Source organism: Manacus vitellinus, unplaced genomic scaffold (assembly GCF_001715985.3).
Source record: "Manacus vitellinus isolate BGI_N305 unplaced genomic scaffold, ASM171598v3 scaffold_12_pilon, whole genome shotgun sequence".
Lineage (NCBI taxonomy): Eukaryota > Metazoa > Chordata > Aves > Passeriformes > Pipridae > Manacus > Manacus vitellinus.
In genome coordinates this window covers 2794540-2819293 of record NW_021938949.1, presented here as the reverse complement: position 1 = coordinate 2819293, position 24754 = coordinate 2794540, and the positions used below count along the sequence as shown (strand labels likewise).

The 24754-nt window shown below is 42.8% G+C and overlaps 1 protein-coding gene across 3 annotated transcripts in view; it reads left to right on the top strand.

The window, feature by feature from the left end:
- Positions 1-22875, top strand: part of CRHR2 (corticotropin releasing hormone receptor 2) — a 141615-nt gene extending 118740 nt beyond the window's left edge. For all 3 annotated transcript variants that reach the window (XM_025896822.2, XM_018089228.2, XM_008923667.3), the window contains 4 exons: positions 4039-4124; positions 6757-6892; positions 8380-8421; positions 22417-22875. In XM_025896822.2, the coding sequence (XP_025752607.1) occupies positions 4039-4124; positions 6757-6892; positions 8380-8421; positions 22417-22557 (405 nt within the window). In that variant the 3' untranslated portion in view covers positions 22558-22875. The remainder of the gene's footprint in view (positions 1-4038; positions 4125-6756; positions 6893-8379; positions 8422-22416) is intronic.
- Positions 22876-24754: the final 1879 nt, after the last annotated feature.

The window sequence follows — 24754 nt, the reverse complement described above, 5'->3', positions numbered from 1 at the left end:
TTTGCAAGAGCTGTCCAGCTCTGAGAGAAATTAGTCTGTTGACATAGAGCTCCAATAATAGCAAGTCCTTGACAAATAATTGTGTACTTTGCTCAATACAGCACTGAGGGTCTTTTCTAGGAAAATTCACTTTGCAGTAGTAAGATCTTTTTTCCTTTGAAACACTGCTGTACATATGAGGGATAAACACCAGAGGCTTTATCTTCTTTGCCTGTAAATCAGACTCAATCTGGGAGTCACTAGAACTGTGTGGATTCTCTCCAGCTGAGAAAATAGCTCCATTTTCATTTCCAATCCTTCAGCTTTTGCAGGCTGTGTGCAGCAGCCTGTTCCCTGCTTGATTCCCAGATTGTGTCTTCTGTCCTGAACAAACTCAAGCCATCATCCCAATGAGCTGTGGTCTCAGGCCCTGTGGGGACAAATGGACAATTAAAATCCCATCTGATTATGCAGTGAAAATTGATCTGCAGATTAGACCTCTCTGAGCGCTGCTAAAAGGTCATGTTGAGCTAAGTGTTTTTCTGAAATGGAGTGGTTTTTGGAAAAGAAATCACTAAAAGTGAACACACTGAAATGTGCTTCTAGTAGGCAAAACCAAAAATAAGTATTTTGATGTGACCGCATTTTGATCGTTTGCCTTGGAATTTTTTGCTTGCTAAGCTCTGCATTTTAGGGCTTATCCTGTTCAAGTCTTGAAGATCTCTCAGAGAAACCTTAGTAGAGACAAAATGTTGGTGCCTCAAAACATTTTTTAAGCTTTCACAGATGACAATGTCACAGAACCTCGGTAGATACAGCCACATTCACTCAGCTGAAGCTCAGGGGGGATGTCATGGACAACCTGGAGATCACTGGGTGATTTGTGTGGGCAGCTGGTTCAAGTCCAAGCCACTCATTTAAAATATGTCAAATGAACCACTGTTGAAAAGTTTCCCTTTCTCTTCGCTGAGTATAAATAGACCCTGGGATAACCAGCTGCTTAGAAATAATTTAAAATTAAATTATGTCAATCTAACTCATCTCCTTATGCTCGTCTTATCCTCATCATGTGATGGAATTGCTTTATAGGGAGGATCAAGTCATTTGGGTGTTCTCTTAGGTACCTAATCTAGAATGGGGAAAGAATTAGCTACTCCTTTTCCTGAAGAAGCCCGTGGGATGAAGCCAACACCAGGAGCTGTGTGTGTAACAAGGCTGGACCTGTGTCCTGTCCTGATGCAGTGACAGCTGTGGAGAGAAGACTTATGAGAAAGTGGAAAACCAAGCCTTGAAATAGCTGCATACATTATTCATGGATTCCAGACAGAGTTGTGAATTGTTTTTCTAACTTTATGCATTAAAAAAAGACCACAGGATTCTCCTGACTCACGATCCTCTGCATCCCAGCCATCATCTCTTGGGCATATATATGAAACTCATTTTTCCAGTACCTTCCATCCAGGATACTCTACTTCCACTTGTCCCATTTACCAGCCTTTTAAAAAAACCCAGTTCTCTGGTTTACAGGGAAAGGCAGCCTTGTAGAAGAAGACTACAAATATTAATGGAAGAAGCAGAGTGACAGTCCCTCTGAAATGCAGACTGGACATCACTGAGTACTCCCCAAGTGGATTTTAGTGTTTGCCTTCAGGCCCACAGGCTTGAACACTGCCCAGGTGACTAAGGATGTGTGGCATATTCCATGTAAAAATTAAGAAGAGGACTCAGTTTCAGTGTTGCTGTTCCCTTCTCCTAGAAAATATAATTGTAAATAATGTCCCTATCAGGGTTTCTTCTGACACCTGGGCAGCTTGTTAAAAGTAAGAACTGATGTATTTGCCTTCCTGTTGCTTTTGTAGAGAGTTGAGGTCTCTTACCAGCACTTTGTCACAGGTGCCAGTGCCACCCATAGTCTTCAGCTGTGCAGGAGAGCCTCGAGTGCTGCTCAGGTCTTGGCTTGGGCAGCTGAACTGGGAGAATGAAAAATTGATTTACATAGAACAAGAGTGTTTCTAGTGAAGTAACACCCAAAGTTTTCAGCTGGCAATTATCCTCCTGGTCTGATGAATCACACTTCTGCAGTTTAATTTCAGAAAAGGTCAAAATCCCTAATTTTCTGATGCAGTCTGTGGCAATTTGAATTTCCAGTTCAAATGGAATGATGCTGTCACATCAAAGCAGGACTCAGGAAACTTGAAATGCCTTCTCCAGTCCAGTTCATCATGTTAATCCCATGTGATTAATCTTACTTGCTCTTGCTTAGGACTCTATAATTCAATCTGGCACTTTTCCATTACGATTCCAAAAGTGTCAAGTTTCAGATTGGTGCCTTTTTTGCATCTTCAGTAGAAGTTACCCAAACATGGCTCTGAGCTGGTGAAGAACCTCAAGAGTTGACAGCAGAATTTCAGAGACAAAAGATCTCTGTGGATGAGAGACACTCTCATCCACCTCCCCCTGAGCCTGGACATTTCAGGGACTGCCTGAATATTTCTCTTTCTGTAACTGAGAAACAGAGCAGTCACCAGTGTGAGGAGTTTAAAATTCAAGTCAAAACAGGGATATGAAGCTGTTTTTGTGAGCCAGTCGACTTCAAGCTCTTAATATGACAAAAAAACAATTCTAACAAGAGCAAATATACCAACTGCACTGTTTTATTTATTCCTTGTACTCCCCAGGGCCCTGCTCTGCTAAGAAAATAATTTCCAAAAATGTCACATTCATGCCTAGAGCAGCGTTTCTGTGTCTCACGTAGTAAGTGCTTGATGCACACAATTCTCAATGCTGCCAGCCTCCCAGTGTCTGTTTGGATGCTTATTGCACCATTTGTCATAAACAGTGTTACAGGAACCACAGGGAATGAATGGTCTGATGGATGCCAAGGTACCCTGATCATTGAAATGCACCGCTTAGCACGGGGGGGGGGGGGGAAAAGGAGCATATTCTGAGAAAACCTTTAAATTGGCAGCTCTGATGCAGTGTTTGTAAACAGTTGGAAGTGAATCACAGATCTGTTCCATTCATAGGCTGCAAAATGCCAGGAGTCCTGGGACCCTGGGAATGGGTGTGAGGTGAATACCTTCTCATGGGCTTGGGTTGGGACCTCAGCAGTCCTGAGGGGACAGCTCTGTGGTTCTGACAGCCTGCATCACTGATAGCTTGGAAACAGATCAGTGTGTTATAAGCTACTCTGTGTGTTGAAAGCCACTCAAAACTTGCTCCTAAGTGCCAAAACCTTCCACTGACCACAGTCCACAAATCAGAACCTTCTCTTCAATTTGTTTTTTTTTTCCCTTTTCTGTTTACACTGACAGGAAACTCACGTAAGAAACTCCCTAACAGATGCTACAACAACGGTAATTAGAGCAAATCTCAATTCTCAGGGGTGAGGCCATAACACAAATAATAATTACCCAGCTCAGCAGATTAGAAAGGGAAGTGGTAAATCCATCATTTTATCTTTAAAGACAGAGCAAAAAAGGAGGCACTCTACAGGTATGATTCATCTGCTCTGTTTTAAAGGTCTCTTGTGGAGTGCAACATATACAAATACAAAGGGAGTCTGGTGGTGACTGTTTCACATTTAGCTCTCTGCAGTGCAGCCTTGTACTTGGGGAGTCTGACCCCACCATTTCAGCCTCCTGTTGAATGGGAGAATGGGTTCAAACACCTCCCAGATCATCACAGCACAGTGCTGCCCAACACTCTGTGCAGGGAGCCTTGGATGAGCCCGGCAAAGAGCCAAAAATCTCACCCTTAGTTCCTCGTTGCGCCCAGGAAAGGAGAAAAGGAAATAAAAATAAATTCCTTGCTCAAACTTTTAATTTTGTACTCCACTTTCATTGCTGTTTTGGAAACATTAACAGCTGTTGGATGTTTTCTGTATAATCTGGTATTTCTAGTAAAATTCTGGGTCTGTTGCAATCAATGGTAAAACCAAGAGGCTGTTTTCAGTCAGACTGGAAGTGTAAAATGGGCCCTTTAGGGTGTATCACAACCCTTAAGCCATTATTTGACTCACTGGTCTTGTTTTTTTCTCTCTCTTCCTTTTATTTCCAGATAAATTTTGTATTTCTATTTAACATAGTTAGGATTTTAATGACAAAGCTGAGAGCTTCAACCACTTCAGAGACAATACAATACAGGTAAGTGAGCTGGTGCTTCTTGCTGTTCTGGTGTTAACAAAGCGCTGCCTTGCTTGTCCTGTCCTTGTCCCATCTTTGTCTTTCCAGGTGCCACTGCTGATGGAGCTCCTACATTGGGCACACAGTGCTTATTTTTGCAGGCTCTCCATAAAATTTTGCCTGCATTTGTTCTGTCCACTCCATTTCAATGTCCAGTCATCACAAACAGCCTTGGTTTACAGGCACAGAGATGTGCACAGCCACAGCCACCACTCTCTTAGCCCTCCAGACTTGCACATGGCCCAACACACACGTGAAATTCCCCCCTTTCAATGAAATCTGAAAGATTTGATCTCATGTGAGGGCAGGAACTTTATCAATTTCTATATGTGCACAAGCATGTGCCATCTAGAGTAATGCATCCAGCTCTGGGGTCCCAGCACAGGAAGGACAGGGACCTGTTGGAGCGAGGCCAGAGGAGGCACCAAGATGATTATAACAATGGAATACCTCTCCTATCAGGAAGGCTAAGAAAATTGGGATTGTTCAGCCTGGAGAAGGCTTTAGGGTGACCTAACTGTGACCTTCCAGCACCTGAAGGGAGCCCAGAAGAAAGACAGAAAGAGAATATATATTTATTTTCAGACTAAACAGTCTAAAAGCAAATTCTCAGAGGCCAAGAGATGCTGAGCACCCTCTTCTTACCATTTGCATGTAGTGACAGGACAAGGGGGAATGGCTTCAAACTGAAAGTAGGTTTGGATTGGATATTAGGAAGAAATTCTTTCCTATGAGGGTGTAAGGCCCTGGCACAGGTTGCCCAGAGAAGCTGTGGCTGCCCCATCCCTGGAAGTGTTCCAGGCCAGGTTGGATGGGGCTTGGAGCAAACCAGGATAGCAGAAGATGTCCCTGCCCATGGCAGGGGGTTGGAACAAGATGGTTACATTCCCTTCCAACCCAAACCATTCTGGGATTCTGTGATTTTATGTTTAATGTGTGCAAACAGGCATCTAATGCTCTTTTTAAGTTGTAGGGGATGGGAATCACAGACCTGATCCTCAACTGATCATTACCTTAATTTGGGGGGGCATTCTCAGCTAAATCAGTTCCCATAACTGGCTGACTGTGCAACCTCACAAGCACTAGTGAGGCAGAAGGAAGGTGGCCTGGCCCCTTCAGGCACCAGTGTGGGCTGAGATCAGCCTAAACAGTCTAAAAGAAAATTCTCAGAGACAAGAGATGCTGAGCACCCTTTTCTTACCATTTCCACTATCTTTGGAGCATTTATGGACAGGCAGGTCCTTACACTAGGAAATAGCACAGGTTTTGTGGAATAAGATTGGTCTCAATCCTCTAAATCATTTCTGGATAAAATCTCAGTGTACTGAGCTGAGTGGAATCTTGATGTCCTCCCATCAGTCTGCTCTTGACCTGAGAGGCAGTTTTGCTGCAGTAATGAGTTTTTGTTGTTTTGCCTGATTCCTTCCTTTTACTCCAGTCTGGGTTTTTGGGACAAAGGGGAAGTTAGTGCAGTTGGTCTGATGTTCTTGTTCAGACCCTTCTCTGAGAATTTCCTGAGAAAAAAAGGGGAAAATACCCCATTTTCCTGCTCAGACCTCATGCCATAAAATTAAAACTAGCCTGAAAAAGCCCTGATTCAAATATCAGTATATTTCTATCCCCTCTGCAGTTTTCAGGGAGCATTAGGAATACTAGAATCTGAGGCAATCTGAAGTAACTGCCTTTGTTCTCAATCAGATGACGGGATCTTGTCCTCAGGACAGGCTCTGTGAGGGAATTGTCTTTCTCACAGCCTAAATAGAAACCCCTAGAATTCCAGCAAAGCCTGGGGCAAGCCTTGATGCTCTAAAGCCAAGCAGTCCAAACATTTGTTAAGCAGATATTAAACGATGTGGCAGCTGCTTTTAGACTGTCACTCTGCAGTGTTACTGTGCTCCCCTGTCTGTCTTTATCTACCTGCTATGGCATTATAAAGAGATTTATACAGACTTGGCAAAGCTGAAGTCTTTGTGTTTGTACAGAATCTATTACAGCTCTTCTCAGCCAACACCCCAAGACACTATTCTAGTACCAATAATAAGGATTAACCCCTATTAATTCTGTTAATAATCATTTATGCTTTGTTGTACACCACCTGCTTGTTTGTTATTTCTAAGCAGTTGAGTTTAGTGTGCAGGTGTTGCAGAGAGAGGGGGAGAAAGGGTTAACATTCCAAAGAGAATCAAACAGGAATAGGGAATAGAGCAGGTCTGTTGGGCACAGAATTCCTGCCCTGGCCAGCAGCTAAATTGTGCACTGATAACATCACCCTGAGGTACAGGAAATCACCCAACAAACCTGCAGAGAGTCTCCAGGCTTCAGCCTGTTGCAAGACTTATTGCTAGGAGAGGAGCTGAAGGGAAAAGAGAGAAAAAGGGAGGGATATAAATAACGTTCCCATTCATCCCCTGGGGTTCAGAGTGTGGGCACAAACAGCAGGATTCAAAGGCAAAACCTTTCCCAGAACATGTTTCTCTAAGTGGACAGGCACTGGTCAGAAAGGGGAGGCTGTCACTCCTTCCATGCTCCTCCTTCCCACCCCACCACACTTGTCCTTCCTTGTGTTCACTCCCGTGTTGTTTCCTGCCCACAGGAAGGCAGTCAAAGCCACCTTAGTCCTCCTGCCTCTGCTGGGCATCACCTACATGCTTTTCTTTGTCAACCCTGGCGAAGATGACATTTCCCAGATCGTTTTCATCTATTTCAATTCCTTCCTGCAGTCTTTTCAGGTAAGAGAGCAAATTTACAGCTGGCATCAGCTGCTGCCAAAGGGATCCTCACGGCTTTTCAGCTGTGAATCTTATGGGAATGAAGTCTAGGATGGAAAAACGAGTTGAAAATAGCTCAGATTAGTTCACATATACACAACAGACATATAAATATGTCATATGGAGTGGAGATCTCCTTTCAGGTGTGTACTGGAGGAATTCATCCCCCTTAATATCAGCACTACGTTCAGTCTACAGCTACAGCTCCTCACCTGGGCTCCATCTAAAGTCAGTGGGGAGATGATATTTCATTTTAACTGCCTGAGAGAGGATGATGAATCACCCTCCCAGGGTACTGCTCTCTTCACAGTGGGTTGAGACAGATTAGGTGTTGTTAAAACAAAGGGAAACAACACCTACCTATTTGACTTGGGAGATGAAGACTTTGGCTGTACTGCCCAGCCTCTCACTCCAGCTGTCCTGCAATGGTGCATTCACTCAACCATCAGAACACATGTCCCATCTCCTCCCTTCCCTGAATTTAACAGGAGTTCTACCAGGATGTAAAAAGCAGTGGAATGTGAATAACTGCCCCAGCTTTCTGAATTTGGCACAAAACCAAAAGCAACTGAAGACCTTGGATGATCTTTAGCCCCACATTTCTGCCCAGTTGTGTCCTACAGCTTTACTTCTGCTTAAAGACCTTTCAGAACTAGGATGGAAACATGTTTGACATTGATATTTTACCTCCTTTGTGCAGGAACGAGCACCCTGATACCCAGGGGTGTCAATACAAACACACAGCTGTCAAGCCAAATCTAGGGTTATGGATTTATAAAAGTTATGAGGTTTGGGTTACTGTTTTTACTGATTACACATTTATCTGTGACACACAAGCAATCTCCCCAGAAATCACAACTGAATAACCAAAATGAAAAATGTCACTTTTAATCTGCGAAGAAAGGAACCTTAGCCTTTTACAGTGAACTAATCCACACGTTTCATTCCCTAAAATTGATTGTACTTTTCATCTGCTGACACTCAGTGTCTCAAAAAGTGCTGCACTGCTTGTTTTCTTGTTAGTGTTATGAAGATGTATGTAAGAAAGAAAGCACAGGGAATCTCTCCTTTATGGTGACAATAATTACAGTCCATTGCTAAAACCAAAAATGGGAAGGATTCCACTCACAGGAATTCTGATCTTTGCCGTCCTTACAGGGGTCTAGTCACTGCTGTCAATAAATTCCACAGAGCCCTTCAGCTCAGGGGAATTTAAGCAACCTGATGATAAACCTGCCCACACAAGACCATCTAAAGCCATTTGACACCCTCTCTGAGTGCCTGAGACACCCACACAGAGCTGTCAGACATGACATAGCACCTGTGAGGGGTCTGGGCCATTTTGGGAGGCAGCTGGATGCTGTAGATATGCTTTAGTGGCAATCCCCTCTATCAGTGGAAGTGTTAAAATATTTGCCTAATAATTGACTGCTTTCTGTTCTTTCCAGGGTTTCTTTGTGTCAGTATTTTACTGCTTCCTGAATGGTGAGGTAAGTAATTAATTCTTGGGAGGCAGAACTTACTTGAATGCCTGATTACAGAGACATGAGATGTTTTTATGTGGGGTCACAGTTCCATCAGTCTGTCGTAGAAGACTGTTACTGTGCACTTGAATTTCCCAGCCCTCTTTGTGAGTGTCCTTTGTTCTCAAAGCTCTATCAAATTTGGGTTATTACCTGAGAGGTCAGGGCAGAGGAAAAGAAGCCTTCTCAGATTACGAAATTTTTGTTCTTCGTTTTAAGACTTCTTTGAAGTTTCTCATTAATTAAAAATATGATTTCTGGGCATACCTAATTACCTCTGAGCTGGGCTCTTGCTAAGGATACGCTGCAGGTGACCTGTTTTTAAAATGGGATTGCCATGCTGAGCTGAGAGAGTTAGTTTTTCCGTGTGGATTTCTGTCTCTGAGTGATCAATGCCTGTTGCATTCAGAAAAGAGGGTTGGGGGCAGATTGACGGTGTTCCTCAGAATTAATTTTAGGTACAACCACTCAAGCAAGAAATGTTTCATTAATATCCAGTGTTTGACTTCCACCCCAAAGTGTGAAAGATTTATTTTTACCCCTATTTACATTGCCACTGTCTCATGTACCTGCATTTAAGTGTGTCATCTTTGTCCAGTTAAAATTTGTGTTTCTACAGAAATTATTTCCATGTCTTCATTATTCCTGCTCTATTGGTATATATATTTTGCTGTTGCTGGTTCTTAATATCATTGTGGGTTATGAGAAAGAATGGGCTTGGCTTCTTATCCTGCTGCTCTGCAACGTCTTCTGTACTTCAGACAATGAAGCACCAGTATTTTATTTTATTTTAGTGATTTCCCCTCTTCCTCATTAATTCTGAGGTGGTGTTAACAAGAAGTAGCACAGCTTTCTCAGGTTAGGCATGTGCCACTTTTATATGCTGGCAGCAGAGTGTTCTCAGTTCTCTTCCCAACTTTCCTTCCATAAATTCTCATCACTCCATTTTAAATAGAGGGTTTAAACCTTCCCCCAAAAGTGCAGGCAGCTTAACTGTAGAACCACAGTTACCACAAGCTGTGCCAGGGAGGTTTAGGTTGGACATTAGGAAAAGTTTCTTCCCCCAGAGGGTGGTTGGGCACTGACCAGGCTCCCCAGGGCAGTGGGCACAGCACCAAGGCTGACAGAGCTCAAGGAGGGTTTGGACAATGCTCTCAGGCACGTGGTGAGATTGTTGGATGTCCTGTGAAGGGCCAAGAATTGGACTCGATGATCCTTGTCAGCCCCTTCCAACTCAGAATATTCTATGATTCTCCAAACCTTGCCATATACCTGAGTTGTTTATGGCTGTGCTTATATTTTTGTGAGCTGCTGTGCTGCACCATCTGATAAGGTTTAAGGCACCAGAAGCCCCTTCAGTTCTACTTGTCACATTCATCAGGTTTACACTGTAAATGCAGAAGGAGAATCTCCCATGTAGACAGTAGGCCTTTTTTATGTCTTTTTTTTTTTTTTCACTGGTGTCACAGGGAACACGAGGGGCTGGAACCCAGGCTGTGATTTCATAACCCATCAGGACTTTCTATCAATCCAGTGCACTTCCATTTTGTGCACTTGGACTAGGATCAGCTGGCTGTTCCCACCAGGTTTTCAAGGGTTTTTTGGCTGTTCTGGCATTCTTTCAGCTGTCTTTAGTGGGAGAAATATCCCCTTCACTGCAGCAGGCTGAAGTTGTCTGTCCAAAGCCACGAGCCAACTTCCCGTCTCCTGTAACTTAAATGAGTTCAGACATAATCAAGCTTGTCAAAGGCAGGATGATTCGACTCATGTGCTTCTGTGCCTTGATCACAATCTACTAGCAGATCTGGAATGATTCCATAACTGATTTTCCAGCTATATCACTCTATTTTGGTGGGAATGGGCATTTCTGCAGGAGTCAGTCCAAGACACCCAACTTTGGTGACGTAGGTGGTCTTATTTCCCTAAACACAGATATCTAATAAGTTTGAGAGGCTGTAGACTATCTGAGGCATCCACGTGAGTCTTACCAAGTGATGCAGGGTCTAGAGAAGATTCACATCTGACTGGGAAGTGGGAAGCCTAGTGGGATATAATGGGGCTCACCAAATGGCTTTCCATATCACAAATTCAAGCCAGTAGATATAACCTTTTTGTCATCAACTTGGCCTGCAATAGACACCTCCCTCTGCTCACCTGAACTTTAGTCTTCACTGACAGTATGGACTATATCCACTTTTGCCTACACACTCTATTCACATGTAGACACCCAAAACCAGCTTAATTTGTGAGTGAAATCTTCCCTGCAGCCACATGTTTGCAATGTGCAACTCCTACTTGACTGACTAAACCATGGCAACCCTGTAACTACTTCTTTGAGGTGCAACGTTAAGTCCAAACCCTCCAAATATTGCAGCATTATCTGTTTCAAAACTGTGAAAGCACTTTGGGATGGGCTTAATGTAGCGTGGAAATGTTTATTTTTGAAGTATCATAAAGCTTTAAAGGGCGAAATTTCCTGCTCTGTTCCAGCCTCAGCTTTGCACAGCATATAAAAAAGTAGCAAATTCCATGAATTTTCAGAGCATCCTGAGTTGGTGATCATATTGTCCAGAAAACAAATTTGCATCTTACAGTACACTATTGTGAAAGCTCAGCTGCCCTCAGACAGGCATCTCTACTGGAAGTGGTGATGAAGGTAATGCCACCCAATCCCCACTAGGTACCAGATTTTGCTCTGAAAGAGGAAAATGACCTGTGAGGAGCAGCCTTTCAGTAGCCTGAAATCTGTGTAAATCACTGAAGCCTTGTTATTATCTCTTCAGTGAGATATTCCTGATATTCCTGTCTCTGTCATAGATGGGCTGATGACTTGCTATCTCAGAAGGTTTTAAATACTTGAAGTTTCCCAGTTATGACAGAGTTGGGTTCTTTAAATGCATGTAATAGTCTTTATCAGGTTACTCATTCCCAACAGTGCCAGGCCTGCTCTGAATGATGACACAGGGAAAAACACTAGAAAATCCATCAGTTTAAAGCTTTAATAATGCTGTCATCTCAGCTGCATCTCTACCATTCCATATTTGATACACGTGCCACTGGGTGCTTACAAACTGCCAATAACTGTCTGCAGCAGAGTTCAGAAATTATGGATTGCCTTCAAAAAACACATGTCCTTCATAAGAACTTCAATTAGTGCTTCGTGTCTGGGAGAGTGAATTACTCCAGCTTTTCTCAAAGGCAGACTTGGCCCTTCACAATTTATGTATTTCCTTTTGCTGTGGGACTAAAGCTGCTGCTTTTGATGGAGGACAGAGGAAACACCACTGTGGGTCTCCCCAGGTGTGAAGGAATGGCTGTAGAGATGTTCTACTCACTAGGTAGCCACAGAAAAAAATCCTGCATAACCTGGTTAGACTACTGGTTTGGGGTTCTTTTTCTTAGGCTCGGTGTGTCATTGTGCTGAGTTTTCTCAGCAGGACACAAGCATTTACAAGCCAGATCCTGCATGTGCTTTCTGTGTCTAGAAATCACAACTAAGGGCTGGAAGTAATTCTGAGAATGAAGGAGAATAACAGGACATAGAGGAACTCCTGTAGGAGCAGAGATGATGTTGTTTTTATTGAGGGACCCATGCAAAATTTCTTCCCTTTCAGGACTGGAATTGGGTGCAGCCTTTGCATAGTTGTGCTGGATTTTAATGTTCTCAGAATAAGGAGAAGCTACAATTAAACCCAGCCTTTCTTGAGGAAAGACAATTGTGCAATTAATTTATTGCCTGTATTTTTGAAGTGCACATACACATTGCAGTGTTTATTAAATGTTAAGAGACTATTTCCCAATCTGTTTGGTGTGAAAATCACTTGGTTTGGGTACAAGAGTAGCATTAACAGCAGTTACTGGAATCTGAGTAAATGGCAGAAATATTACTTAAGGCAGCATTTCGATAGAGTCACAGGAAACAGGATTATGTGTCATGACAAACCTGCATGAAGTAAAGAAAAAAGGAAAGAGGAAATAATGAGGAAAATTCTACTGGCTTCTGATAGCTTTATGTTGTACCTGTCAGTGAAGTTCCATAATATCTGAGCATCTCAGTCTATGTAGCTTCAAAACTTCTGTACAACTAAAATTGCGTTTAAAGGTCAAAATCAACTTCTTAAAAACACTCGGAATGTGAGAGTCCATTCCTAACAAGAGTTTGCCTACAGAGTTGGCAAGAGTTGGACTTGATGATCCTTACAGGTCCTTTCCTGAGAAGGTCCTCCCCGAGCCTCCTTTTCTCCAGCTGAGCCCCCTCAGCTGCTCCTCATCCGACCCTTCACCAGCTTTGTTGCCCTCCCCTCTTTCCAAGCCAGCACCTTACACACAAATTATTGCAGTGAACCTGGGGAGAAGAAGCAGTTTGGGTACAAACTTTACGGTTCTGTATGGGTTTTTTTGCATCTGAAAGGTTCTGAAGCTGTTTTGGACAAACTGTGTGTGCCAGGGATGGGCACGAGAGGCTGTTGGCACTTGCCTCGTTAATTTGTCTAGAGACTTTATGGAAAAATAGTTGTATTTTTTTGGACACAGACAAAATCTACAAGCACTGGAGGGCAAAACTATGCAAATTTCATTTAGTCCAAGTGGAAAAGATCATCTCAGGACTTCCAAGAAAATTGATGGTGAGAGGTTTCTGAGAATTTAAGATGTTATGAAAACAGGCATAATGAAAAATATGTATGCGTTTGTGTTGGATGCCACTTCAAAAGAATGAATTCATTCAAAAGAATGAATGTGATCTTCTTTTTCAATGACTGCAAAAATCAAGGTGCTCCTCAAAATTTTTTGTGTATCAACTCAGAGGTCACAAGATTGAATTTAGTTTCAGATAATGCTGGATTTAAAAATAAAAAAACTAAAAAAGAAGTTTAAGATGGAGTTTTTTACATCAAGGTTAGATAGAATTTAAAAAGCGTGTAGTCGTGGAACAAGGAGGAATGGCTTCAAACTGAAAGAGGGCAGATTTAGATGAGATATTAGGAAGAAATTCTTCCCTGTAAGAGTGGTGAGGTCCTGGCACAGGTTGCCCAGAGAAGCTGTGGATGCCCCATCCCTGGCAGTGTCCAGGACCAGGTTGGACAGGACTTGGAGCAACCTGGGCTAGGGGAAGGTGTCCCTGTCCATGGCAGTGGGTTGGAATGAGATGATCTTTAAGGTCCCTTCCAACCCAGGCCATGAGATGATTCTGTGATTGTACAAGTGGCTTGAAGCTGTGCTGAAGGAATGCATTCCCAAAAAAACTCCTGTTTAAGTATGCACCTTCTGCTGACACTCAGATGGGTACAGCAATCCCAGCGTTTCTCTTCTGTCTTTGACTGATCCCAAATAAAACACCTTTAAAGGAAGATGGATCTTCCCACCAGTTCCCTTTCCGGTGTTGTATCTACCTTGTCAGCCAGACCTTCTTGCAAGTGATGGTTTTCTCCTGAGGGAAAGTAAAATATTACAGAGAGAGAAGGGAAGGAGTGCATTTGTAGTGGTTCATATTCCAAGTACAGCCTGTTCCAGTACTTAACTACTCTTTTATTGAAGAAATTCCTCCTGATGTCCAACCCGAACGTCCTCTGGCGCAACTTGAGGCCGTTTCCCCTTGTTCTGTCAGTAATTGCCCGTGGGAAGAGACCGCCCCCAACCTTGATAAAACCTCCTTTCACACAGCTGTGGAGAGTGACAAGGTCCCCTCTGGGCCTCCTTTTCTCCAGGCTGAATCCCTGCAGCTCCCTAAGCTGCTCCTCATAGGACTTGCTCCCCAGAACCCTCACCAGCTTCATTGCCCAAACATCTTCCTGTACAGCTGTTTGTTGGAGCCTGGAGGGGAGAAGGTCAGATCCCAGATGCTGCAACATCTCTCAGAAAAGGAAACAAAATATTTCCATCCAGGTGAATTTCCAGAGGAACAAGAACTTCAGTGATAGGGCTGCTCCACTCCTGCTACCTCAGTAAAGACATGAGGGAAACAGGAGGATAACGGAGGAATAAGAATCCCTGTCTCCAGAGAACACTCATCCTTGTTATTAGGTGCTTTATGCCATTTCCAATAACCACCAGATGCCTCAGAGAGTTCTATAATGCTTGGAAACCTTACCAGCCATAGTGGGAGATCATAACACAGCCACCCCATTACAGGGCCTTGTGAATGAAGGCAATGGTGTTTAATCACAACCTACATTTATGAAGTGGTTGTGCTTGATGTGAGGCTACACAAAGAAATTTAATGAAGGAAACAAGGGGAATCCTGCTCAAATATGGCAAAAAAAAATCATAGTGAGGATGTTTAAGCACTAGAAGAGAGGCTCAAAGGTGTTTTGAGATCTCTGTCCTTGTTTGTACTCAAAATGATTGGATAAGATCCTGACCTAATTTCAAAGCTGGGTAGAATTTGTTTGTTGGACTTGCTCTGATTATGGCATTGGACAGAGGCCTTCCCAGGTCCCTTCCAATCTTAATTATTCTGTAATTCACAAATCCTATATCCATAATAAGATGGCTGTCCTTCATTTCTAACCATGTCCTGGAGGGGTACGAATCTAACCAGGCCTTTGTCTGAAATCATCCTACAAAACATGAATTCTTATCTCAAGCAGGGCTCAGATTCTGGTATTGTCTGTTCAATATCAATAATCATCTATGAATTAACATTTAAAATGGAAAACAATTATCTGACTTGGAAACCATCATCAGAGAGGAATAGATCAGATGCCACTGTAAATTATTCTCACAACAAGGTGCAAGGCAAGGATAAATATGTTTAATTTTTTTGCGTGGTGACCCTTTACCCAAGCACCATCTGTCTCTCAAAACCTATTAAGCTCAAAGTGGCTTACTTTGATCTGATCATCTTGGGAGGGTATTCATTAGAATTGCCAGCTCTGAATCAACACTGGAATGATTAGTCATTCACCTGCCCATCCATCCAAGAAGACCTCACATTAATCATCCTGAGCCCAAAGGACATGCATTAAGCATTCCTTAAAATCTCTGAATAAATATGAATATGGAGGTGGACCAGAGGGCTAAAGTTTAATTCCATCTGGACTGAGGGTTCTTCCCCACCCCATCTTCCTTTTCATCACACCACTGCTGTTGTGAACACAATTCCAGAGCACTCCACAACAAAATCAGAGGTGGGCTGGTTGCATCCATGGCCCCCCTCCCTCATGATTAGTTCTGGTCCTTTGTGGCCCAGAAGAGAAGAGCAGCATATTATTCCACCAAAGAAAAAATATGTGACAAATGTTTATAACTAGTCAGAATTGTTCTAGCTTCTCAAACAGTTATATAGGATAACTAAATTGCACTGTTGAGATCTTCGAAATAAACTTTTAACATCCCAGCCTGGCAGGTGCTGGAAAACTCTCCTCCTGTTACCAGGTTGTATGGAATTGCTGCCAAAGACTCTGGGGAAAAAAAAAAAAGAATTGCAAACCAGTTAAGCAGGATAATATTTTTAGGGAGAAAAAGAAACTTAACAATGTTACATAAATAGTGGTGAGATTTAGGCTGGCTGGGGAAAAAAACAACAACAACAAACAAAACCTAAAAACCAACAAAGAAAACAAAACAAAAAAAACCCAAACAGACAAAAAACAACAACAAAAAAAAACCAGCAAAAAAACCCAAGCACCCAAAAAAAATGTTCTACCTGTTCTGCCTTTGAGCCTTGCAGATTGTTTTGACTGCTTCCCTTCCTGACCTTAGGAGGATTAAATACTGATAATGGTATCTTTATGGAGATGTTTAGTTCAGTATTTTTTGGTCTAATGGTAACATGAGCTTCTTTGGCCTGAGAGGTTGGGTCTAGGGGGGCCTTGTAAAGCCATTCCAGTAGGGTCAGAGGGGGCAGTAGGACATACGTGTCATTGCTCAGTGATGTACTTTATTTAAAAATATATATATAAAGACACTCCTATCTCTCTGAGAGCATTAGCACTGCTGTTTAAAGATGTTTAAAGTCCAAAATTATTCTCCAGTTACCTCCAACTGCAGCACAAGGATCTGAAACACGGCACAAAGCACTTAAGTGTGGGTGGAACTTGAACACTGAAACCTGTTTTCATAAAGCAAAAATCAGCCTGTTTCAAAGGCCATTGAGGTGTAAAAATCTTAATTTATTTCGTTTGCCTCCAGATCGGGTTTTCTGGGAATAAAAACTTACACTTGAGCATGGCAAGAACTTAATTTGGGTTATGCAGTCACAGACTGCTGAACACCATGATTATCCTATAGTCAGAGAGTACCTGTTGTCCCTCTACCTCGCACTTGTCAACACTTCCAGGTGTCCCTGGGAACAGAGGATGGTGCATCCCAACAGTCTTAATTCCAGCTTCTGCTACCATGACAGCTCCTTTATTCCAGATCTTCTTATCGGGCACCTACAATACTATTATATTTCAGTGTTATGTCAAGCCCCAAGTGAATGGGCCCCTTTAGATGGATCAAGCCTTCTTCCTCTCTGCCAATGAAACATGATATTTTTCTTCCAAAAACTTATTTTTAATGTCACTGAAGACTCTTTCTAATGGATAGCTGCAAGAAATTAGCCAGCAGCCAGTGTCTAGCACAGGTAATACCAGTACAAAACTGATGTCTATTTTATCAAAAGCAAACCTTCTCTGAATGTTTTCATCCTTCTCTCCATCTCTATCATTCTTGTTGTTATTCTGCTGAGGAGGAGGAGGAGGAGGAGAGGCTTTCAACAATATTTTTTATCAGATGTGTTTTTTAGTGATTTTTCAGGTGTGATCTAACGGTTTGACAAGTCCTGGGTTAGGTGATCCAATCAGGAGAGAAAAACTATCACCCACTGATTTATTTCCATCCCATTATCCAAATCCTTCCTCCTGACTGTTCTAAAGCAGTGCCCACACTCTGTAGGCACAAATATATTGGCAAGTCTGATTTGACCACATACTCAGGAACTGTAATTATTCACAGTACACAAAGCACAAAAAGCTGGAAAGGGTAATTCTGAAAGAGGAAAATTTGCAAGAAAAAGACAGATCAGGGATCAACACAGAGACCTGAGCTCTCTCCTCAGATAATCATGGTCCTCTCAAGCAACTACAGTTCCATAGGGGTGAGGCTGATAATTTGTGTTCCAGAGCCCTTTTGTTAAGCTCTAAGCACTGATGGCAGTCTGTAGCATCTTTGGGCTATTACAGGCAAGTGCTGGTAATTTTAGGTCATAAATGTGCTAATGCTGACTCTAGGGCATGGTTCTGACTCTACCAATGCTTAATGAATTACTGAATTAATCTCTTATGGAGATTAACAACCATGTTTGAATTTTACCTTCTCTTTTTCTATTACTCTTCCACTGTGTGATAGCTTTTTCAGTGTCCTTTTTTTTTTTTTTTTTAATTATAGTAGTCACAACCAGTTTTCCTTTTTCTTTTCTGACCTAAAGTTAAGCTAACATTTTGATTCTGACTTCAATTGCAAGAGATAAATTTTAGCTTAACCTTTTCTGCTTGCACTCTGGTCACATCCCAATTGCAGTGAATTATTCTGTCACTAAGAAATGCTTTGCCCTCACCCCTCTAAGTGCAGTCTATTTCCATGTGCCCAGTCCATTGGGAATGGCTCCAGCTGTACAAGAAGGCAGAATTTTTGCTACTACTTTTTATCCTGTCTCAAACCATATCATAAAAGCCTTTTGGACAACTCCTTGTTTAGACTCACATCTTCATCTCCAGGTGACTCTTTTTGACTTGATTGGCTTGATTTGAAGCACAAATGATAAATCTAATCTGGCTTCACTGGCTGAGTAAGTATCTCTTCACACTAGTTGCTGAGAAAAACCAAATTTCACTCCAGAATAAAGAAGGAAAATTTTCTCTAACAATATCTCAGCATTTGGTGACGTCTGGAGAGAAATGAGCATTCGGGAGCCAACATCCCTCTGCATTTCAGGTCCCGTGTTCTTTGTGGGGTGATTTCCCATGACAGTGCTCTGACAATTTACATGTTACGTATGCCCTTTGTCTTAGGTGCCCAACATTTATTTAAACTGGTTTTTTACCCAGAGGAGCAAGAGAGAGAAAGGTCTAATTAACTGCACATGTCTAAGTCATATCCTCGGTGGGGTTGTCTCTCTTTCACCATTGCCTATATTGGAAACATAAATAATGGATCCAGTAGTTGGATGGGGCTTGGAGCAACCTGCTCTAGTGGAAGTTGTCCCTATATGTGACGGGATTGGAACTAGATGATCTTTAAGGTCCCTTCCAACCCAAACCATTCCAGGATTCTCTGATAACTGGCCAAAACTAGGCATCAGTCTTTCAGGTGAGGTGCAACCTCCCCTCACATGTTCTCTGGCACATGGATTTGCCTTTGGGTATATGTTATATCCTCCCTTACATCCAGAATCAGAAATAAGTATCCCTTTTCCCTTCAGGTAGAACCACAGTAGGTTTACAAATAGTGAGCTTCCAGAAAATGCAACACCATGACACATCTTCCCACTGTTGCTCATGTTTTCACAGGAGGGTTCAGTGATCCAGTGAGATTTGATGAGACAGGGAAGGTCAGCAGTCCAGGCTGTAGCCCAATGTGAGTGAGTCGGTCCATTCTGACTCTGCCTGTCTCATTTAAGTGTCTCATTCAACTCATTTTGTAAACTGAGCAAACCCCATCCTGAAACTAGTGAGGGTATGCTGTAGCCACTACATCATAATGAGAGGCTCTTCCAGAAATCCCCTGCACTCTTGTTTAACCACACTGTTCTCATTCTCATCTCAAAATCATTTGTGATGATCACACTCTTCATGGCAGTGCTGTCTTTTAATTTTAGTTCCTCTTTCATTAGATGTTCTCTCTTCTTTCTCCAGTCCTATTCCTTCATATCGTTTGTTTTATTAGGTTATGTCTGACCCCTATTAAGTTTGTTATTATTTTATATTGAAACAAATCATTGATTCAAAATCAAAAGAAAAAAACCCAGTGGGCCACTCTCCTCACCTTACTCTAAACATCTGCACCTACTTGTCTTGAATCACAGAATCAATTAGGTTGGAAAAGACCTCTGAGACCATCGAGTCCAACCTATGATCTTGTCAACTAGACCATGGCACTGGCACAGGTCACAGACAGTTGAGGTAACAAGCAAAGAAAGAAATCCTTGGGTCCAGTGTGCCCAGTCCCTGCCTTCTATAAGGGCTCTAACAGAAAAGTCACATTTCCAGGTTCAGGATTCCCCTGATAAGACACCACAGAGGGCAATATTTCCAGACTGGTAATGGAACTGGTACTCACAAACCCTCAATGGAGTGTATTCATGGACAAAGCTTATGTTAAAAGGGGACTCTTTGGTGTCAGACCACAGCACTGCAGTGTTTCTAAGCAGCAGCACTCCAGACCACGGGTCTGTCCAAGTCCCTGAAAGCCCACCTAACAATGGGAGGATTGAAACCATCTGAGAGCAGGAGTGTGGTTTCCCCCTTTCTCTGTCCTCCTTGTGAACTGTTGTAGGTTTTAACCATCAGGCCTTCATCCTGTTCATGTAGGACACCTGACACTGACAGTGTGTGGTTTGGGGTGGGAAATACCTTTGCTAGTTGAGCTCTTCAACATGTTTGAGCACCCTTAGACAGCATGTTGAGTGTGGTTTGAAGTGAGGTTGGGGAGTGTGTTCCTCATCTTTTGAGCAGATCTCACAGTGCACCTGAAGGCAATCCCCAAGCTTTAAAATAAAAGGAGAAAAGCAGTGGCTGTGCAGCTTTGGGCAATTTTCTTTTTGACTCCATCTCCCCTGCAGTCCCAGTGGTGGTGACAGATACACCCAGGATGGCTTTGATTGACCTCCCTCAGGTGCTGATAGCTGAGAACCTGCCCCAGCATGGTTTTCACACAGACTGTGCAAGCTCAGCCCAGGCCTTGCACAGTTGCCATGGCAGCTGATCCAGGTTGAGGTCTCCTCTACAACAGCATCACTGCTATTAATACCCAAACCTTACGCTGTTGGTGGTAAAACAGGGCTAAGAGCAGTCCTTTACTCTAGAGGGATGCAGTGAAGATAAGTACATTAAAGACTGAAAAATATTCAGACTTAGATGTCAGTATTGTCTATATTTAGCTAAATTTATAATCTAGACATCTCAAGTTGAGCTAGTTGTCTAGACTCATTTTATAAGTAATTAAAGGATACAGGTATTTTTCATCTGACCACAATATCTGGCCTATTTTGAGCAACTGCTTTAGGAGGAGATGAATCATACCCTTTGACATACTGACTGGTTGTCTCTTGGTCAGGAGCAGAGCTGTGGGTCAAGAGTTGAGATGTAATTCTACATTATATTATTAATAACCCCATCTTCTAAACAAATGTGATTTTGGCAAAGGAGGCCCTGTCTTGATATAGAGGTTGTATGTAAAAATGCTCTTTTTTGAAAGTTCACTGGATTTCAGGTTGGCAGCAGAATGTAAACATCTTTTCCAAGTGTCATCAGACTCATTGACTGTCCAAGAAGTTGGGCCCAGATTCATCTCCCCTAATTTTGTAGGCTTACTTAGCTGCCTAGGTTAGGGGTCTTAATTGTTTTCCTCTCTACAGTAAGCAGAGATCAGCAAGAATATTCAGAAATTAGTTTAAGTGCTTCATTCCAGGTTATGACTTCGAGTCTTCTCTGCCAGGGATTTGGTCGTGGTCTAAATTAGGAGTACCTCAAGCCTTTTCTCCCGCTGTGTTTGAGGCTAGGACTCCTTCTTCCTGTTCTCCTCTTGCTTGTATAAGTATATATTTGAGCTAAAGTTTCTGGGCTCTCTCTGTGCTCCATGTAAAAAAATATGCACTTCAGTTGAGGATTAATCTTGCCCGTTTGTCAGCACTTGCTTGAGGATGAGCTTCTGTTGACTGCAGAGCAGCTCTGCCCTGCCTGCTGCACAAGATGCTCACAGGGCTGAGTCAGGTGTGTCTGTGCTGTAGAACCAACGCACAGTCAGATCACCTGTGATTCCTCAGACACAAGGGAAGCAGGGGCAGCTGTAGCCCCTGTGATAGTGCTGAGACCTCCATCAGCTCTCAGAGAGGCCTTAGGTGCACCATCCTTTGGGTGCATCCGTCTCAAGGGCTTGATTCCGCTGATTCAGTTTAGGCCTTTGTTGCCATTTGAAATGCTCTGGGGTGTTGAAGACATCAGATATGAGACATATGTGAAAGTCATGTTTTTCCCAAAGTACCCAAGAGGATATCAATGAACTAGACACCCCTGTTTAGGCATCTGAATCAATGCCTGCATGTTTCAGTGCCCTGGCACACATCATCGCTTGTCCCAGCTGAAACAGGAGGCCAGGCCCAAAAGAGTTAACTGAGAAATTTGGGCCTGCTAACAAGCTATGAACATCTAAACGATCTGTACTCGTTCTGTCCTACCTACTGGACCAAAACTTAAAAGAATGGTAAAAGAAACATAGAATAGGCCTGGAGGTAATAAATTAAGATGCAGTAAGATAAAGTAGAGATTTAAATAGAAGAGACGGACCTGGGGCCAAGGCCTTCTCCAAGCTTCAGTGAGCGGGTCGATAACAATAGAAGAGAAGGGAGGTCAAGCTGAGGAAGATGAGAATTAGGCCCCAGACCCATGGGAGGAAGAATGGATCTTCCACCAAAATTGGGGGCCAAGAGAAGCACTGCCTCAAGCCCCACCTGAGCTCCACCTATACTCCGTCTGTTATTAATATGTGTAGATAGTTGTTGTAATCACATGAATACGCACTTAATCATATATGAAAATTGTATAAAAACTGCTGATTTTGGTGTGAAGCCTTCGAGCAAGTTTGTCCAGCAATAGCTGGCTTGCTCCCAGAGCTGTCAATAATACCTTTGCTGCTCAAAGATCAAAAGCCTCTGGGCAGTTCATTATACCGGATTTTTCAGATTCACAGCGCTGTCCAGCGTCCCTTCCCAGAGGGTACCTGAGTATTCCAAGGATTCACTTTCTTTCCTCTTTCTTCCTCCAGGTCCGTTCTGCTGCCAGGAAGAGGTGGCACCGCTGGCAGGACCATCACTCCCTCCGAGTGCGTGTGGCACGGGCCATGTCCATCCCCACCTCTCCCACACGGATCAGCTTCCACAGCATCAAACAGACCGCGGCCGTGTGACCCGCCCCGCACAGACCCGCACCACCCGGTGGCCTTCGGAGATCTTCACTCTTCCCAAGCCCCTTTCTGCAAACTTTCTTCCTCTGTCCTCGCTGATCTCCTTTCAGTGAGGTGCCCGGCATATTCCTGTGGACTCTCATCTCCCGTATCCGTGATGCTGCTTTTAAGGCAACCAGGCAAAAGCCTCTTGGAGTCGGTGGTGGTAAAACAGATTCAAAGAAGAAACAGGTTCAACCCTGACTGCACTTTGTGGAAGTTCACAATGCAAAGTCTGAAACAGCACACTGGCAGGAACAATCAATTTTTTTCTCCTTTTTTTTTTTTTTTTTTTTTTTTTTTTTTTTGTGGTGAACAAAGACTGTTTTTAACATACTGCCCATCTCACCCTGTACATTGATTCCCAATGATTTCAACAGTTTGGTGTATAATAGCCCACCCCTTTTCTTGTTTCTTTGTAAAAAGTTTCTTCTCTGCAGAACTGTCGTTTGAGAACTTGTGGCAGCACAAAAAGAGCGTCTGGAAGTTGGTGTGAAAAATCCAAATTTATCTACTTTCCCCATTCCTCCCTTTGGTAGACTGGGAGTTGTCAGGGCATCACTGGACTGTTAAACACGGGGCACTTTGCCTTGCAAGCACCGTGTCCTGTGCACACACAGATTTTGCAAAGGACAGCAATAGCTCTAAGTGCTCTACAAAATATCCTTATTCCTCTTAGCCCCACGCTTTTGGCACAATGTAAGTAGCCTTTGGGAAGTCTCTGGTTTTTTTTCAGCTCAGAGGATCGGGGTGGGGAAGGAAAACAGAACATCTTTTCTGGGTTTAAAAAATACAAAAGGGAAGCACTGTAAAAATAGTAATGAGAAGAGGATATTTGCATTAAGAGGATAGTGCTACATACTGCACAAAGATACCTACTGAGCATTTTGAACTAGAGCAAATGTATCTACCAGGCTTTTTATGTGATGTTCAAAAATACTGTATATTTTCAATAATAAACACTACTCTGGGTTGGTTTCAATAAAACCAGGCATCGTTTTCTTTATGCTGGAAAAGAAGAGGACACCTGTCTTGACAGTGGTTTTGTATCTAAAATCAGGGAAGGAAAGCCTGTTTGATAAGGAGCCAAGAAGAGGAACCACCTCATGGTAAAATCTGAGCAAGAGGATGTTTAAATGCAGGAAGAATTGCCTCCCTTCTGAGCTCATGGTGTTACACTGGATCCCTGTCCCTCTGTGCTCCTCTTCCTTCCATTAGGCTTTGCAACAGCAGGAAGAAAAAAGCAAGTTGTTTAATACATTCCCCATTACCTGTATCACACCAAAGGTGTAGTAATTTGATCTTTCTACTTTATCAAGCTTACTCTGAATTTTCTTCAGATGTTTTATAGGACTTTCCAGTACAAGCTCAATTTAAATCTCCAGATTTATATTGGTCTAGTTTTCAGGGGCTGGAAGATATCTTGGAAGACACTGATATTAATCCCCTGCTCGTGGAGGCATCCTATCCTAACAGCTCAGTCACATTCAACTTGGAGCTTGTTGGACACAAACAGAAAATTTAAATTAACAAATTAAAAGTTTGTAATTTTTCACCCTCCTAACTCATTTGCCTATGCCTCAATGAGATAACAGAGGGAGATTTGAGATTTTGAGATTTGAGTGTCTGATGAGAGAGGACCAGGTCAGTGCTTTTATATATCAAATGCATCACAATAGGGATGCACGGCCCCAGCATTTTGTGTTTGAAGGGACAGATACATCTACAGGTCAGAACCATGTAGATTATCTCCCTGTTTGCTCTGGTCTAGGCCATGCTGGGATAAGAGAGGGATTTGCAATGCAGAAGATCCTGTCAGAAACTGCAGGTTACTGTTACCACCAGGAGTGCAGCAGACATCCAGACATCCAGCAGGCCCGAGCTGAAAAGAAATTCCGTAGCTGAAGAAGTGAACTCATGTCTCTGGCACTAGAAATTTAACTGCAGGGTTTGATTTCACATGGTCCTTTAGAGCTTGGAGTTCACCTCACAGCAAACCACTGGAATATATCCATGCCAGGACACCAGGACTTTGTAACAGTGTTTTCAGGGCTATTTCTGCAATGCCCTGTTTTCACTTAAAATAAATATCCACTGAACATCTAAGACCAAAAAATAGATGAAGGCACCTAAATTTGGTCTCGGTAAGTCAGGTGGCTGC